Below are 17,947 nucleotides of genomic sequence, written 5' to 3'. Positions count from 1 at the left end.
AGTTTCACGGCACCGGATTTCTAGGACGATATTAATTGCGCGGTGCATTCTCACCCCTCGAGTAACGCATATTCTCCACTGTTCATCGCCTTGTTTGCATCTGAATTATTCGTGGAGTGAAACACATATCACGGCTTCGACCCGATCGCCATAAAATGATTAGTGGCACTCGTGTATCCCCTGCACCCGCTTTTCAGTTCGACTTTTTGTAAGATATGTTAAGTCTCAAGCTGTATACATTGCTGTACTGCGAATATTGCTAGCACGTTTCATAATATTCGACGTTTATTCTTCGGCAGTTAGCCTAGATTACGGCTGTCTTCAGGGGATACACATATCACTGCGCCATGTAATAATTAGTGATATGTGTATCCCCTGGATGCGGTCGGCGACGGTGTACAACCGAGGTCAGTGAAACTCCAGAAATCCCAAGCTATGAATAAATGCCGGGTGTGAATATTTCTAGCAAGCCAGTTTTGACAATGCAAATGTTATGGGCATTTTTCTTCTTGGGTAGAAAGCCAATATAACAGCTGTGTCCATGGGGATACACATATCACTAGTTCATGAAATAATCAGTGATATGTGTATCCCTTATTATCCCGTGCACGCGTGCACGCGTTTTTAGTGGAATTATCGAGTTTCAAACTTCAGTGAACCCAAGCCGTGTAAAAACGTCGGGTGCTAATATTGCCTGCAGTTTTGACAAGGTTGATGCGCTATGAAAGTGAAGATTGATCATCGCAGTAAATTTTCCAATTTAAGCAATTGGAAAGAAGAAGCCTGAAAAAAATCAGGGCTTCAAAATGCCCATTCCCGTTGAAGCCCTGATTTTTTTTTTTTTTTTTTTTTTTTTTTTTTTTTCAGGCTTCTTCTTTCCAATTGCTTAAATTGGAAAATTTACTGCGATGATCAATCTTCACTTTCATCTACTACCGCAGTTCAAATATGAATTAATTCATATATACTTCACATCTTGATGCGCTATATTATAACAGTTGCGTTTCTGGGGATACACTGATATCACTGCGCCATGAAATAATTAGTGATATGTGTATCCCCTGCTCGCGATTTCAGTTTAGATATTTAGACATTCGAGTTGCAAACTCCGCAAACCTCAACCTGGGTATAAACGTCGTAGCGAGTAAGCAGCCAGCACGTTTCGGCAATAATTGGCCACTTTCTTCGATCAGGTAGATAGCTAATCTAACGGCTGTGTTTAGGGGATACACACTGAGATCACTGCCCCATGAAATAATTAGTGATATGTGTATCCGCTGTTCGAAGTTTTAGTCAGATATACAATCGAGTCGGTTGGAACTCAACCAAACTCAAGAAATCCTAATCTGCTCCGTTGGGCGCGAATTCATTTCTGGTTTCTTCTACTCTTTACAGCGCTCGTCGGAACCTTGCAACCGAGTCGCCATTTCGTTGAATGCCCAGGCGCGTATCAGTGTTTTGTGTATCCCCACGGGGGATACACATATCACTAGCGATATGTGTGCGGGGATACACATATCACGGGGATACACATATCACTGTGACACGCGGCATCAATAGAATGTCTACAGGCTCCCTCGCTTCGTTCGGGCTCACCGGGAGCCTGTTCGCAGGCTAGTCCTGGCTCGAGTCCTGGCTCGAGTCCTGGCTCGAGTCCTGGCCCGAGTCCTAACTCGAGTAGTCTTCGAGTCCCAACTCGAGTCCTGACTCGGTATTTAGGTATCCTCCTCACAAGTTCGTGTGAGATTATCTGAGTCTCCCATTCAAGAACGTATAAAGTTGAGACAACGCTGAATTCAGGTATTCACAAAGATTTATTTAAATTGACGACTATTGTCATTGGTTAGCTGTAGCGCATTGCTTGGTCTTTTGTATTGGTAAACGATTCACCGTACATGGCTGGTTGAAGAACCAAATAACTCGTATCGAACACATATGCAGCGTCTAAATGAATTCATAAATAGTGCTAACGACTGTATAAACAAATCAAGTAACAAATGCCACATTCCTTAACTTATGGATATTTCTTTTAGAGAAAGTGAATTTTGGCGCCAACTACTTAAATTAATTGATAATGCCAATTATATCATGCATTTATATGTAAAAACATACATTGTACCTTTTCTTATCAAACTGTTTAATTAGCAAACTGATTAATCGCACCATGAATTTGCATGCAATTATTCCCACAGTTATTTGCGTTTTTATGGAGTGTCACGAAAAATCAGACCCTGAAAAGTCAGACCTCATACCGCGAAAACTCAGACCCCTCGAAATTAAAAAAAAAAATTTAACCCTTCACAATTCTTATCAACTAAAATGTTTTATGGTCACGCAATTTTCATATATAGGCGACAGCCAGAAATAAGCGAGATATTTATCTTCTCCGGTTTATCGCTGTCGCATCGATCAAACAATGTTTCGTGACACCCCGTTTTTCTAGTGTACTAGTTATGACTTTATTTACAAATGAGTGAATGTCAAACTTGACTCGTGGACAGCAGAATGGCAAAGCTACTTATAATTGAGAAATATCACTGAGGCATGTAAACAATGCGTTTTTTAGAATAACCCGCCAAATATATGAAACGTCTCGCAACTGACTTTGTCGAACACAACGAGTCTAATCAGTTCAGTCAGACTTGTAATGTTTGGACCGCTGACAAACGTTAGGGCTTGATGAATGTTTAGACGTGCTCATGACACGTTAAGAACGTACTAAGCTGCAAACTGTTAAGTTCAGTCGAACTTCTTTCATGAATTTCACTCGCGCGCGTGACTCTAAACTCAACGATGCGCACAATGTAGGGTTGATGTGCTAATGTATACAGCTGGGAATACAATACTGATACAATACAAGTTATATTGTGTAAAGGCTTGTCCAAACGGTAAATGTTTGGTGACCAAACATCATCAAACAATGTGTGGTAACCAAACATGCTGATGTTGAAGTGGGTGGCCAAACGGTTAAAACATGTTTGATTAAACACAGATCAAACTATGGATACAAGCAATCTCGTTCCCAGAGTCTTCGTTCCCCTCGACCAGCGGTCTGAAAACGAGAGCTCTGGGAGCAACCATTTCAGGCATGCGCCATAGATGCAGACTACGCAGTGAAAACCGAACGGGCGGAATCACCTGAATTCGGTTATTTCAAAATGGTTGCTCCCAGAGCTCTCGTTTTCCGACCGCTGGTCAAGGGGAACAAAAATTCTGGAAACAAGATTAGGATATAAGCAGGAGCCATAATCGGAGACGGAGACCGTAAGTCTCGGGATTCGCGCGTACCTATGATATGGGACAATTTTTCTATTTTTAGAACAAATTGCGCCATCCTGACGTCATATATCCGCGCGGATTCACGCACGTGTCGGGGGCTCTCGCGTGGATGTTGTCACGTTGTGTGATCAAATGGTGAGAGTTGAGAGATTCTTTTGCGTATTTTTCACAGCGATGGCAGGGAATAAGGCAGGGAATACGAACCAGGGCGCTTATATGTAGTTTTATGCTCTGAGCTAACGGAAAAGGTGGGTTTTTCAGGGTCGAAAACAAGACTTCAATCTCGCGCTGGGAATGAATACTAAGATCTGCTCACGCTAGTTGTAAGCTTACGCGTATGTTTTTGCGTTTGTTCTGACTTAAGAATATAGCAAGAAAACTCTACACTCTGGTATCGAGTTAATTTGTGAGTTTCTCAGACAATGGTTCATCATAACCAAAACCTGTTTTGACGGTTTCTTATTGTTTCTGCTTGTTTGGTGAGTTTGCAAAAGTTTTTGAAAGGAAAGTCTGACGCGTACAATTAGCTCATTTGCATAGTGCAGCTCGTGCACTTTCAAGGTCGAGTCGGTGTTTGAATTGTCAACAAATCTTGACAAAGATTTCTTTCGTTATCTTTTCGGTGCTGAGATGCTGTAACAAATTTCACGAACGCAAAAAAGGCTACTAACATCATGTGTGTTTCTTCAATATGAGCATAGTGAAGTTTTACACTGCGAAAATGAAAATAGACAAGGAGTTTTGATAGCTCGATCAACAAACTCGAAATCGTTATTCCAAGTTGATTAAAGAAAGCGTCATCGTAACTTTGCTGATTATTTCTGCTTTATTCACATATTTCCAGCTTAGCTTTTATATGTTCTCAAACATTTATCAATCGTAAACATATTTAAAAACTATAGAGTTATTGTTTGAGTTCGATGTACGCTTTCACACGAAAGAGCGGCGGAAGTACAATTTGTCATGTTTACTGACTGTACTGAAAACACGCATCAGCGGGCGCTCTCATTCATTGACAACAGAGAATTTACTGGATTTTTACACGAATAAAACTGAGCAGTATCTAAGGACGTAAAGTTATTGGGCCTTGGATGAAACATCAAGCGTTGCTTAAAATTCAAGCGAAACTCAAACTAGCAATTATTTTGTTTTACTTTTCGGTCGCGATAGACTGACAAATTCCTCGCAAGTGTGTGGCAAGAGGAGCTAGGAAACTATGAAGCCCTGAAGCTCTACTATATCTAAATATATCCAGCTAGTTTTCTGCTGTGTTATGGAAAAGCTGTTAGTCTTCAACATATGTGAAATTTAAAGTGGAGTAATGTACAGCTCAAGTAAAAGAAGCATCCGTCGGAACACAACTTGGTCAGCGATATATATAAGCTTACAGCGGAACATACCTAAATGCGACACTGTCTTACTTCACTCAAACCGGAGCAGCTTACGACGAAAATACTTAAGCAAAATTCCAACAGACGTGAACGCGTTGAGTTGTGGGCCAAAAACATGAAAATTTTCGGGAATTTCGGACGCCATTTCCTCCGCGCGACATCCGCAAAAATCCTCGCAGCATGTACGCGCGTGTGCCGCAGGCGATGGCGCAATTTGTTCTAAAAATAGAATTATTGTCCCATATCATGGGGACAACCCTAATACTAGAAATGGCGCGCGCTTACGGTCTCCGTCCCCGATTATGGCTCCTGATATAAGCCGCTGCGCAAGCGTGGGAAGCATGCGCGCGCCAAACATGCTTGATACGGCTTGTAGTTGTAAGTGCTAATAGAGGAGACTACGGGGCGAAAGGGTGGGGTAGACCCAGGGGGCACGAGCCGAGAGTAAGTTGCAACGTTTCATAAGGATACTAAAGAAAGAGTATAAAATGCTTAAGCAAGCTTCTAATTCTTCTAATCCCCAACTAGACTGTTCACAGTCCCCTATTTTTCCGTGAGATCGTAGATGTCGATCATTGAGTTCGATGGGCCGCCATCTTGGTCTCTTGATGCGAGCGAAACTGGGGAGAGTACAAAATGCCCGTGGGTAGTGGCGGTGGGGTTAATAGCGTGGGGCGGAAAAAATAGTTTTACACCCTTTTCTTACAAAATTGGTCAAATTCGTATATTAGTGGACAGTGCCTTCAAAATCAACAACACTTGGAGCGGCTTTCACACCGACATCCAACAATTAACATCTATTCTTATGAAAAATTGTTTCCCGTGTAATATTATACAATGGATAGTTAATCAATACCTTTATGAGGTTCACAACACCTCAGCTGATGTATCCCGGCAGGACCATTCCAAGAGAACGACCAAACGGTTTCTCAAATTACCTTATATTGGCCCTTTTCCCTTTTTGCGCGACGTAAAATCAAAACCATCGCTAAGAAATATTGTAAGGATTTAGACATTAGGTTAGCCTTCACTCCCTGTAAGTTAAGTAACATGTTCAGTGTGAATGGCTCGATCCCCAGTGCGTTCCGTTCCCAAGTGGTCTACAAGTTTACATGTGCAGGATGTCACTCACACCTGTTATGTCGGTGAAACCACCAGACATTTTGGCACCAGGGTTCGTGAGTAATTCCTATATCTATAAACATCTTCAGGGTTCTGAGTCGTGTAAGAATCTATGCTGTTTTAATTGTTTTTCCACCTTAGACTCGGCTCTTATTAATTTCCAACTTAGGATCAAAGAAGCCCTTCATATTGAATGGGAAAGACTCGCGTTGAATAAACAACTCAAACATGTTAATTTACACTCCTACTTTAATTACTATTTGTATTCAGTATTTTTCGCCGATTTGTACTCGCACCCTTTTTTGTATCCCTCAAGTATTATGTAACTTTTTCACTGATTTGTACTACTAATCTACATTTTGTAATTTACACCTACTTGTTACCTACTTTATATAAAGTCACTCACTTGTAAATATCCTTTAACTTAAGATGGATGCTGAGTATCCGAAACATGTCTTACAAATTTAAACGGTGTGTCGTCTTTTTTAAATGTTTGATTTCAATCTCACTGCTACGAAAATTTGGCAATATTTGTAATTATAATTAGTTTCGCTGGTTATTTTCGGTTATGCAACGTTTCATATTTTCGTGTACATTTTCTCATCCGTTGTTGCGATATACTGTTCTGTATAGCCTCTTCTGTTGTTAGTTTTTTAGTTGTCATTGTCATTATGTTTTAGTCGTCGTAGTCGCCACACAAATCCTGCAAGTTTCGTCATTCTCCCGTCATTTTTGCTTGCTTCATTTATCAGTTTATTTTGGTTTCCTGCTCTGTATATTTAGCTTGTTTATGTACGTTTGTTTTCAGCGAATTGCTAGTAAAAGTGCGAATTACTTAGCTGTGTGGTTTGATTACAACCCGATTTTTGTTGGAGTTATAATTAGTAGTTTTCAGGCGTTTCAGGTTTATGGAAGAATAAGAAGTGTCGTTTAAATTTCTTCGGCTGTTCTGTTTGAATGAAAGTCTTGCGTGTTATTTTTATTTTTTAATACTTTCGTTTCATTCCCTAGGTCCATTGGCGCATTGTAAATATTTACACCGACCGACTATGGACACTGTGAGAGGAAAAGGATGGAAAAGTCATTGGTCATTTGATAGAACCAAATTTATATTTCAAGCATTTTACTTTTTCTTTCTGTCTGCATTCGTCACGAGGCTAGTATATCTTCCTATCTATCTTAAACAGTTGGGACTCAATGCAAGTTATGTGGGAATTCTTTCAGGAGTGATTCCTCTTGCACGCGGCGCAGGAGCACCAATCATAGGATACGTGGCGGACGAAACAAACTCAAGAAAACTTGCTTTTCTTGTTAGTCTGGCATCACAGACATTAGCGCCTATATTGCTACTGATACCACGACCTTCTGAACCGGAATGTCAATCAAGAGTTGCCACGGAAACGCCAAAGCATCCCTATAACAAAACATGGATGGAGAAGTCGCTCAATAAGACTAGTGATCAACAACATATTGGGCAAAGTCAAGAGCTGTTGCAGATTTTCCTTATTCTTTTGGTTCTCTTTATTATTACAGAATTCATTGCTGCGCCAACGAAAAGTCTTGCAGATTCATCTCTTTTAGAAAACCTCGACAGCACTGAGTCGACTAATTATGGAAGGTTTAGAATGTGGGGAAACGTTGGTCAAATCATTCTTTATTTGATGGTTTCACCTGTTGCAAAATCCAACACTGTTAGAGTTTGCGGCGTCATTCAGGATGATTATGGACTAACAATGTTCCCTTTCTCGATTGTGCTGCTGTTCGCTTTTATACTGGGTCTAATGATTGACTTCAAACAGGATGAATTAAGGGCAACAGACTCTCGCAGAACCAAGAGGGAAATACAAGAATCATCCCTAAAAGATGTCTTGTTAAACCTTCATAACATTGCATTTATCGTCATTATTCTATACCTTGGGGTAGTTGACGGCATTTTTAGCAATTTCATGTTCTGGTATCTAACTGATATCGACCCATCGCAAGCCACGTGGGTTATAGGCGTGGCTGGAATAAGTCGTAACATCGCAGGCGCATTTTCATTTGGCTCCTCAGGAATCGTGATTCGAAAATTAGGAGTTCTAAACACAGTTAACTTGTCTCTTGCCTTCTATGTGGCAGGTTTCGTTATCTATGGACTGCTGACAAACCCTTGGTTAGCCATCATCCCCGAAGTTATGCAATTCTTTGCCTACGGTGTTTCCATGCCGGCTTGTATTGTGTATTTTAAAGAAAGAACACCCGAGGAATATTCAGCAACAACACAAGGTGGGTGTAAAAACAGGGAAAGAAAAAAAAGGGAAACTAAGGCCCTGTTTACAAGGAGGGAGGGTTACCCCAGCAAGCGGGTTAACCCTAGCTAGAGGGCAAAAGATAGCCCGGGTTTACAAACAAAATTTCACAGGTAGGGTAACCCTACAACCCGGGACAAGTTAAGGCGCGGTTACACTTAAATGGTCTGGAAACAATTAGAAAGTTAACCCGGGTAGGCGGGTTAACCCTACCTGGAGTTATATGGTCTCGGGTACCCGAGACAACCGTGTCCCCGAGGTAACTTTAGCGAGCGTTTATATGTGAAAACGTAGTCCCTGTATGCCGAGTCAAAATTGACCCTGCGTGATTATTCATAACCCATATTGAATAATCAAATGTGCAAATATCTCTCTTTCTTTGAGGTTCCCTCAGTTATTCGATCACAGTGGGTTTTGCCGAGTTAATTTTCACTTCTTTGATACGAATTTTTGCTTTAAATCCTAAATCTAGGCATTACGTGACACTCGCCACGCCGAGAGTTGTCCCAGTAAGGGGAGCCAAAGCGTTTATATGAAGAAAAGTTGTCCCGCTTGCCAGGGTTACCCTACCTGCCGGGGCGAGACAACTCGCCCACCCGAGTTGTGTCGGCCCCCGAGACGGGTTCGCGATCCTAATGTAAACGGTTGGTTGAATTTTGCAAAGATATAAGCTAAAAGGTACCTCGGTCAGGGTACCTCGAGGGGAAGCTTGTCTCGGGTACCCGAGACCATATAAATGGGGCAAAAGTTAACTCGCCTTCCCGGGCAACCCTGGCTGCCTTGTAAACACGAAGAAGAAAGAAAGAGGAAATGTGTGAGTGCTAGGGTAACCCGCTTGCTAGAGTAACCCTCTATCCTTGTAAACAGGCCCTAAAATAAAGTGAAATATTGATATGTGGTATAAAAGGCCAAAACATTTCTAAAATAGAAACTTTTAAAGAAACAAGGCCTCGTATATCTCATTCAACCACAGCGATCCTCAGAGATAAAAGCTTTCCATGATTGTACATAGTTTACAGTGTACTATTATTCCCGATGATTGCAACTGGGCAATGGCCCCGTCGACAATATAGCAATTAACTTGTTGGTTTTGAAATAGTCAGAAACAATTTTCTTTCAAAAATACAGCAATGATTTGATTTGAGCCTTTAATTATCTCTTAGCTTTTTGAAGTACGGAGAAAAAATATCATACTATCCTAATACAAGAAAAACGGAAAAAACCTAGAGGTCCATTTCGTTACTTTCGTTAAATATATATTGAACTCTTACGTTGATATTTCTGAAGAAGCGTTTATACCAGAGTAAGGTTAAGTCTGCATATGAGCCAAGAGGCCCATTAGGCCGGACTTATCTCCGTATTTCAGTACTCCCTCTTGAACGGAATACTAGTCCATCGCAGCTTTATCCTCCCCTCCCCCCCTCCCCCCGCCCCCGCTCTATACACCTGGATGGAGAGAGGCACTGTGAGCCCAAAGTTTTCTTGCCAAAGTTTCCCCGCAAGGCTCGATGCGGAGGCGAGCGTACTACCCGAAAAGGCGTTAATATTTTTATAATCATTTTGCACTTACATTTTCGGCCGTTTTTCAATTTGCAGGCATTGTATTCTCTTGTTACCTTGGTATAGGTTTTGGATTAGGATCCATGATTGGTGGGTTCCTGGTAGACATCATTGGAGGGTCGTGGACGTTCCTACTGAGTGGAGGAGTAACAGCGATCGTGCTCGTTCTGTGTGTTCTTTCTTTGGCGATAACAAAACTGCTTAATCGAATGAAGAATAACAAGGTGGAAAGAGAAACAGAGGATTACGAGTCGAGTTAGACAAACTTCAACTGTTCATTGAATGAAATACTTCTCTCAAGTAATCACTCAACCTTTTTTGAGCGAAAGAGCAGTTCATTTGACAGTTCATTTTCTATTTGTCACATTTACAAACTGACCTTGCTAGTAAGTTCTATAAGGTACTTAGTGGAAAAACTATATGAAAAACTCGATCAGTTACCGGAGTGTTGTCCTTTTGAACACTGCATCCAGGTACTATACTTATAATTTCAAGCAATTCTATGCCATAATGCTATGCAATAAATAAATAATAAAAAAGCTAGAAAAGACTTTGTTTTATTAAACAATTAGACTTCAATGCGACCTCGATTCAAACGCAAAGCAAGAACGTAACGGATTTTAAGTTTCATTAATTTGAATGAATACGTATATAATTATTATTATTACTGTACGATGATATTCATGTTTTATTAAACGGTTAGCTAGATACCCTACCCACACGCAAACCTGTTGCTTCAAACTAAATCGTGTTAAAATAAAGTAGTCTTGTTGTTGTTTTATATGGTAAATAAAAAATAAACTCTATTTGGCGCGAAAATATGTTCGGATATTTGTCCGCGGACATTATCTGTTCCGAGGAGCAAACAGTTTTCCGGAAAACTGTGAGCTTTGAGGAACATATAATGTCCAAGTACAAACATCCGAGCAATTTTTCGCGCCAAATGGAGACTACTAATGCGTTTATCATCCTTCAAACATTTTTCGCAACACGCGCGGTTTTCAATATTGGGAAATATCACTCGAATATTCCCCCGTTTTAGCTTGGGCATATTTAGTCACGTGATGAGTTTAGACCAATCGCGCGCGAGTGAAAATATTTAATGGATTATAATGCGTAAGACAGTGGTCTCATTGAGTGAGCAAACACTGGTTTATCTAGACAGCTCCCCAGCCTCCTGCGAACAAAACGACACCATGGGCTACCCTGGAATGCTAGTACGGTCTTACACAAGCGATGTGGCAAACTGCGAGTTGAAAAAGTAGAGCGTTGCAACTGTAAATTTATTTACTGCTGCAAAGTTCAAAGCGAGGAATGTATAGAAAAGTATTCTGAAATAACTTGTGATGCCTTGAAAGCAGTGGAGACAGCGAGAGGCTAATCTTCGAGCGCGAGCGACGTGAGTCGCGATATTTCGTCTTGTTTCACTTGCAGGGATGTGAATCAGAGCGTAAATTTTTGGCGCGAAAAACATGACTGACATTTCTCACTTTTCATGTACTCCGCGCGCGATCGTCGCGAAAGCAGAAAATGATTTCCATCAAAACGTTTACGAGTACTGTTCCCTAACTGAAATGAATTCATTCGTGTACAGTGCAGTATGTAGTCAGATCTAGCTTGTACCGACAAGAATCCGAATTAACTAAAGAAGGCGGAGTTAGTCGAGGAGAACTTACGTTGAGAATCGAAGTCGCAACGAACGGCAGAGAATAAAAGCGCTGTTCCCAAAAGTCCTTCATCGATCGACGGCTGCTTTCAACACAGTAAAATGGCCGAGGCAAATTCGCTCCGATGCCCTTTCTTTGTTGAGAAGAAACTTGGTCATTCATTAAATCAACTAAAAGTGCAACAATTACACAAACTGCGGGAACGGTTCTGTTCTTCTTCCTGAAGGTTCAAACTTAATTCTCTCAAGCGATCCGGATCACGCGTCAGGTCGCGTTCGTAAGTAAACAAACACGTATTGGTCGGATATATAGCCTTCCACTGCTTTTCCCTGTTCTTCTTTCAAAGACCTTAAATTAAGTTGGATAGACCATATTCAATTGCTTCCATAAAATCCATATCCTTTAAGTTTATCCGAGAACAAAAGCTAAATAAAAAATAATTTTATAGTACTTGAACTCAGCAGACATTTGCTCCGCGAGTTGTGTCATTGACGGCGCGCGGCGGCATGACGTATAGTCAGTTCTTGTTTATTCAGTGATTAATGTGTATTTACGTCACCGGTGGAAAAATTCACGGTTAAATTTGGCGCGCTGCAAATGGGTAAAGTCCTTTCCAACGACGAAACCAACAGGCTAGGGAAGAATTAAAGGAAAGGACTTTTAGAAAGTCTACGTACATCTATAATATAAAGCAACCATTTTATGGTCAACTGACACCTGTCAAAACAAGGTATCTTCCGACCAGTATCACGAGACCATATCGCGGACTTATGTTTTGAGCTCATAGAGATCACGTGTTTTTTGGAAGTTAACCACTGACCAAGTACCGGCTTTTCTTTTGGATGACTGGCTCAAACCATGTTAACTTACTGTAATCAGGGCAGGTTGTTTGGAACTGAGCCGGTTAACGCTAACCCAGGATTAAAAATTTACCGAGTATAAATTTTTCTTGTATAAAAAATGTTTTTCATTTCGGTTGTTTGGAGTAGTTTGAGATTATTCATACTCAGAAGACCAAACAATATAAAGGGAAAACCTCAGCGCCAAGTTAAAAATGAACTCAAATCAAAATTCTCACTTAGGGACCGTTCATTTTTTATAATGTAGGGGGGGCTGGTGGGATTTGGGGGGGGGCATGCGAAAAAAAATGGCTTTCGAGGGTGGGCCATCCCAAAAAAATAAGGGGAAAAGGGGGGGTCACGTGAAATATTTTAGTAAAACTTTAAAATGGCATAATGTTTGAATATCAAAAAAATTGCTATAAAATAAACATAGAAGGCAGGATATAAATTTATTACAAACTTTCCTTCTGCTTCAAAAAAGCGTTTGGCGACAAAAAGCATTTGTAGCTACTGAAAAGAAGTATTTAACACTGTTATTTTCGAATGCAACTTTCACTGCCACTCATCTTCATCTTCGCTGTCGTCGAGTTCTTCGTCGCCGTTTGTGCTGCTATGGGAGTCTCTTTCACCAATGCTGCAAGAAGCAGGAATGCTTTCCGTCAGAGTGTACTCTTCAGGGTACATGAAGGTGTAAACATAATCTCTGACTTCCCGCTCAAGGTTGGTGGTGATTCTGCTTCTTGCAGCATTGGTGAAATAATTCCCTTCCAAGAGCTGTGCGATGTATGGCCCGTCTCTTCTAAATATCGACGCGGCAACATCCTCAACTTTAAGACACTCTTCCGGGACGGCCGTTCTAGGAGGGTACACAAGGCATTGTGGAAGATCATATCCTAGCAGGTTTCCAACACAGATTCCATAAACTCGTTGGACGTTGTTTTCAGTCCGCTTCCTCTTTCTTTCATTTGACTTTCTGCGGTTTTCTTTTTTCCTTCTCCTTTTGTTGATGTGCTGTTTGAGTATGCCTTTGAATATGCTGTTATAATTGCTCTTCTTATTTTCTAGTGCTTCCATGTCCTGCGTGACCTTCGTCAACTTAGCTTCTGTACATTTGATCTGTTTTACATTAAAACTGTGGGCAAATTCTTCGCCCTGCTTTAAAGCAAGCCCATTGGACTGAAAGAGTGTGGAATCGTGTTCCTTTACATCTTTCAATATGACATTCAACTTTTCCACCATTGCTCTGTGCTCTTTGATGGAAAGTTCAGTTTTCTTAAACATATAATAAATCCTTTATTGACCAAGCTTGTTCGGTCAAGATGGCTGGATATTGGCCTCGTTCTTTTTTTGCGAGTTTATGGACCTCGACTCCGTCTCGGTCCATAAACACGCAAAAAAAGAACTTGGCCAATATCCAGCCATCTTGACCTTACACTTGGTCAATAACCCATACGTATCGGTAACTCCGTGTAGAAATTGAAACACTGAAATAAAGTTGCTGTTGTTGTCATTTTGTAGTAGTAGTAGTTGTTGTTGTTGTTGTTTACATAAGTTGGAGTTTCTTTGATATATATATTTTATTGATTAGTTTTCAATTTGAAAAGTAAAATTGACCGTATATATAATTGCCTTTTTACGCTGCCTCTCAAACTAGTGCAGTCACTTAAATTAATTGAATTTCAATACGTTTCTCTCGATCCCACACCCTCTTCTCCTTGCCTGTTTTTCTTTCACAGTGTTTTTCTTTCACAGTACATAATTACTTGACATTAACATCTGCGTTAATAAAGAGAAGGAAATAAATAAATAATAATGAATGAGAAAGAAAATAGTGTTGTCCTCGCTTGATCTTTTAAACTCCTAAACATCTCCTTGCCTCCCTCGGTTAGCAACTTAAACTTAAATTAACTCCACCTCCGATTGTTTCTTTCAGTTCAGACGTACGACCCGAAACAATGGTTCTTCAATCCATTGAAGAACTTCCGGCCATACAGTTTTCACAAAAAAGGATCGGATAGGAACGTAAAAACAGGTTTGCTTCTGGGGTCGTGTATCTAGCTAAACGTTTAATAAAACATAAATATGAACAGTAATGAAGTGCGAGGCCGATTTAAATTACGAGCACGATTACTCCCTATATTGTACGACACCAGGTCCAATTACTAATTAATCGTATCTATTACAAATTTGGAAATAATAAAAGGCTTTAGATAGCCTCTTTTGAACGAAAAAATCAGTAACACTTTCCATAAGTTTCAAAAACTGTAGGAACAAAGCCATTAAAGCGCGCGTAATTAACGTCCTAATTATATAGCTCCATCGAAATCCAATATTGCCAACAGACCTATTTTTAATATTAATTTTTGCAAACTGTCCAAATTTAAGATAAATTGGATAGTTTTTGTTCGAACGTTTAGTTTAGCTTTGAACACACTGTCCAATTTGAGAAAAATCTGGATACTTTCCATCAACCAATGAAATGTCAAAATAAATAAAAGAACCGAGTATTGGCCAATCAGGTTGCAGCTATTATCACTGCCATCAAACGTCACCGAGCGAATGTAGTTCGCTAAGTTTTCTTATGTTTGAAAATGGCGGAATTTCCTGACTTTTCTCTCCACCTTTTTGACGTCTAAACTTTCAAATGGAGTCTTCAGCTAGGTTTCCAGAGATAGATGCTACTGATTTACTCGAGATGAGGGAGAATAATCAGAACAAGAACACTCAAAGAAGCAAAACACGTGAGTTAAAGTGTTTGACCTGTGACGTGCTGAGCAAAGCGAAGTGAGAAATACTGTACTTTAGACGATAAAGTATTTGCCTTGTCCATCTGTTTTTGGATCCTATATAATTAATGGGTAATAGGACTAAATGTTTGTTCAAATTGGATACCTGTAATTGGACACCCATATGATCGCGCGTCGATTACGTGACAAAGAGGCGCGCTGAGAACCAATCACCAAGAATTTTGTTATAGATACGATTATAATTACATACGTATTCATTAGTGAAACGTAAAATCCGTTGCGTGCTTGCCTTGCGTTTGAATCAAGGTCGCATTGAAGTCTAATTGTTTAATAAAAAAACGTCTTTTCTAGCTTTCTTATTATTTATTTATAACATATATTTATGGCATAGTGTTGCTTGAAATTATTAGTATAATACCTGCATACAGTGTTCCAAAGTACAGCACCCCGGTAACTGATCGAGTTTTTCATATAGTTTTTCCACTTAACACCTTATAGAACTTACTAGTAAGGTCAGTTTGTAAATGTGAAAAATAGATGATGAACTGTCAAATGAACTGCTCTTTCATCAAAAAAGGTAGATGGATTACTTGAGAGAAGTACATATTTTATTCAATGAACAGTTGAAGTTTGTCTAACTCGACTCGTAATCCTCTGTTTCCCTTTCCACCTTGTTATTCTTCATTCGATTAAGCAGTTTTGTTATCGCCAAAGAAAGAACACATAGAACGAGCACGATCGCTGTTACTCCTCCACTCAGCAGGAACGTCCACGACCCTCCAATGATGTCTACCAGGAACCCACCAATCGTGGATCCTAATCCAAAACCTACACCAAGGTAGCAAGAGAATACAATGCCTGCAAATTGAAAAACGAGCCGAAACTGTAAGTGCATAATGATTATAAAAATATTAACGCCTTTTCTGGTAAGTGGAGGCGCAGTGGCGTCATGTTTAGTACGCTCGCCTCCGCATCGAGCCCTGGCCGGGGAACTTTGGCAAGACACTTTAAAAATCTCCCAGTGCTTCTATCCACCCAGGTGTATAAATGAGAGAAAGGGGGTGGGGGGGGGGGGGGTGGAGGGTAAACCTGCGATGGACTAATATCCCGTTCATGAGGGAATAGAAACACTCCTAGTCACGTCATCTTAAGGAAAGCGGATAAATAGGCGGCGGCCTGATGGGCCACTTGACTCATCTGGTAAACCTTCTTCAGAAATATCAACATACGATTTTACTATATATTTAACGAAAGCAACGAAATGGACTTCTTTGTGATATTTTTCGCCGTACTTCAAAAAGCTAAGGGACAATTAAAGGCTCAAATCAAATCATTGCGGTATTTTTAAAAGAAAATTTTTTCTAACTATTTAAAAACCAACAAATTAATTGCTATATTGTCGACAGGGTCATTGCCCATTTGAAATCTTCGGGAATAATAGAACATTATAAACTATGTACAATCATGAAAAGCTTTTATCTCTGAGGATCACTGTGGTTGAATCAGCTATACGAGGCCTTGTTTCTTTAAAAGTTTCTATTTTAGAAAATGTTTTGGCCTTTTATACCACATATCAATATTTCACTTTATTTTAGTTTCTCTTTTTTTCTTTTTCCCTTGTTATACGCACCTTGTGTTGTTGCTGAATATTCCTCGGGTGTTCTTTCTTTAAAATACACAATGCAAGCCGGCATGGAAACACCGTACGCGAGCAATTGCATAACTTCGGGAATGATGGCTAACCAAGGGTTTGTCAGCAGTCCATAGATAGCGAAAGCTGCCACATAGATAGCAAGAGACAAGTTAATTGTGTTTAAACATCCTAATTTTCTGATTAGGATTCCTGAGGAGCCAAATGAAAATGCGCCTGCGATGTTACGACTTGCTCCAGCCACGCCTATAACCCACGTGGCTTGAGATGGGTCGATATCAGTTAGATACCAGAACATGAAATTGTTAAAAATGCCGTCAACTATCCCAAGGTAAAGAATAACGACGATAAATGCAATGCTATGAAGGTTTAACAAGACATCTTTTAGGGATGATTCTTGTATTTTCGTCTTGGTTGTGTACGAATCTGTTGTCCTTAATTCATCCTGTTTGAAGTCTATCATTAGACCCATTACAGAGGCGACCAGCATCATAGTCGAGAAAGCGAACATTGTTAGTCCGTAATCATCCTGAATAACGCCGCAAACTCTAACAGTGTTGGATTTTGCTACAGGTGAAACTGTCAAATAAAGAATGATTTGACCAACGTTTCCCCACATTCTAATACTTCCATAGTTAGTCGAATTGCTGTCGAGGTTTTCTAAAAGAGCTGAATCTGCAAAACTTTTCGTTGGTGCGGCAATGAATTCTGTGACAATGAAGAGAACCAAAAAAATAAGGAAAATTTTCAACAGCTCTTGACTTTGCCCAGTATCTTCTTGATCACTAGTCTTCTCTATCCAAGTTTTGTTGTAGGGATGCTTTGGTGTTTCCATGGCAACTCTTAATTGACATTCCGGTTCAGAAGGTCGTGGTATCAGTAGCAACACAGGCGCTAATGATTGTAACGCCAGGCTAACAAGAAAACCAAGTTTTCTTGAGTTTGTTTCGTCCGCTACGTATCCTATAATTGGGGCTCCCGCGCCGCGTGCAAAAGGAATCACTCCTGAAAGAATTCCCACATAACTTGCACTGAGTCCCAACTGTTTTAGATAGATAGGAAGATATAAAAACCTCATGGAGTATGCAGACAGAAAGAAAAAGTAAAATGCTTGAAATATAAATTTGGTTCTATCAAATGACCAATGTCTTTTCCATCCTTTTCCTCTCACAGTGTCCATAGTCGGTCAGTGTAAATATTTACAATGCGCCAGTGGACCTAGGGAATAAAACGAAAGTATTAAAAAAAAAACGTAAGACTCTGATTCAAACAAAACAGCCGAGGAAATTAAACCAAACAAGACTTTTTCATTCTTCCATAAACCTGTGCTTTCCTGAAACGCCTATAAAACTACATGCACAAACTATAACTTTAATAAAAATCGAGATAAACTATTGCAT

General features: G+C 40.1%; 2 protein-coding genes across 2 annotated transcripts; one reads left to right on the top strand and one right to left on the bottom strand.

Annotated features, from left to right (window-relative positions):
• Positions 1–1,555: 1,555 nt before the first annotated feature.
• Positions 1,556–10,355, top strand: LOC110042411 (major facilitator superfamily domain-containing protein 6-like). Its single transcript, XM_089292835.1, has 3 exons — positions 1,556–1,800; positions 6,804–8,057; positions 9,677–10,355. The coding sequence occupies exons 2-3, from the start codon at positions 6,842–6,844 to the stop codon at positions 9,898–9,900; spliced, it is 1,440 nt and encodes a 479-aa protein (XP_089148961.1). The 5' UTR covers positions 1,556–1,800; positions 6,804–6,841; the 3' UTR covers positions 9,901–10,355.
• A 4,902-nt stretch (positions 10,356–15,257) lies between these two features.
• LOC110042514 (major facilitator superfamily domain-containing protein 6-like) lies at positions 15,258–17,730 on the bottom strand. Its single transcript, XM_020747895.2, has 2 exons — positions 16,527–17,730; positions 15,258–15,754 (listed from the first exon to the last, which is right to left on the bottom strand). The coding sequence occupies exons 1-2, from the start codon at positions 17,725–17,727 to the stop codon at positions 15,531–15,533; spliced, it is 1,425 nt and encodes a 474-aa protein (XP_020603554.2). The 5' UTR covers positions 17,728–17,730; the 3' UTR covers positions 15,258–15,530.
• Positions 17,731–17,947: the final 217 nt, after the last annotated feature.

The sequence above is a fragment of the Orbicella faveolata genome, unplaced genomic scaffold (assembly GCF_042242905.1).
Source record: "Orbicella faveolata isolate gen_17 unplaced genomic scaffold, um_ofav_v1 contig_24, whole genome shotgun sequence".
In the NCBI taxonomy this organism is placed as follows: Eukaryota; Metazoa; Cnidaria; class Anthozoa; order Scleractinia; family Merulinidae; genus Orbicella; species Orbicella faveolata.
Note: the sequence above shows the minus strand (reverse complement) of the source record. Positions and strands in the feature narration are given on the sequence as shown.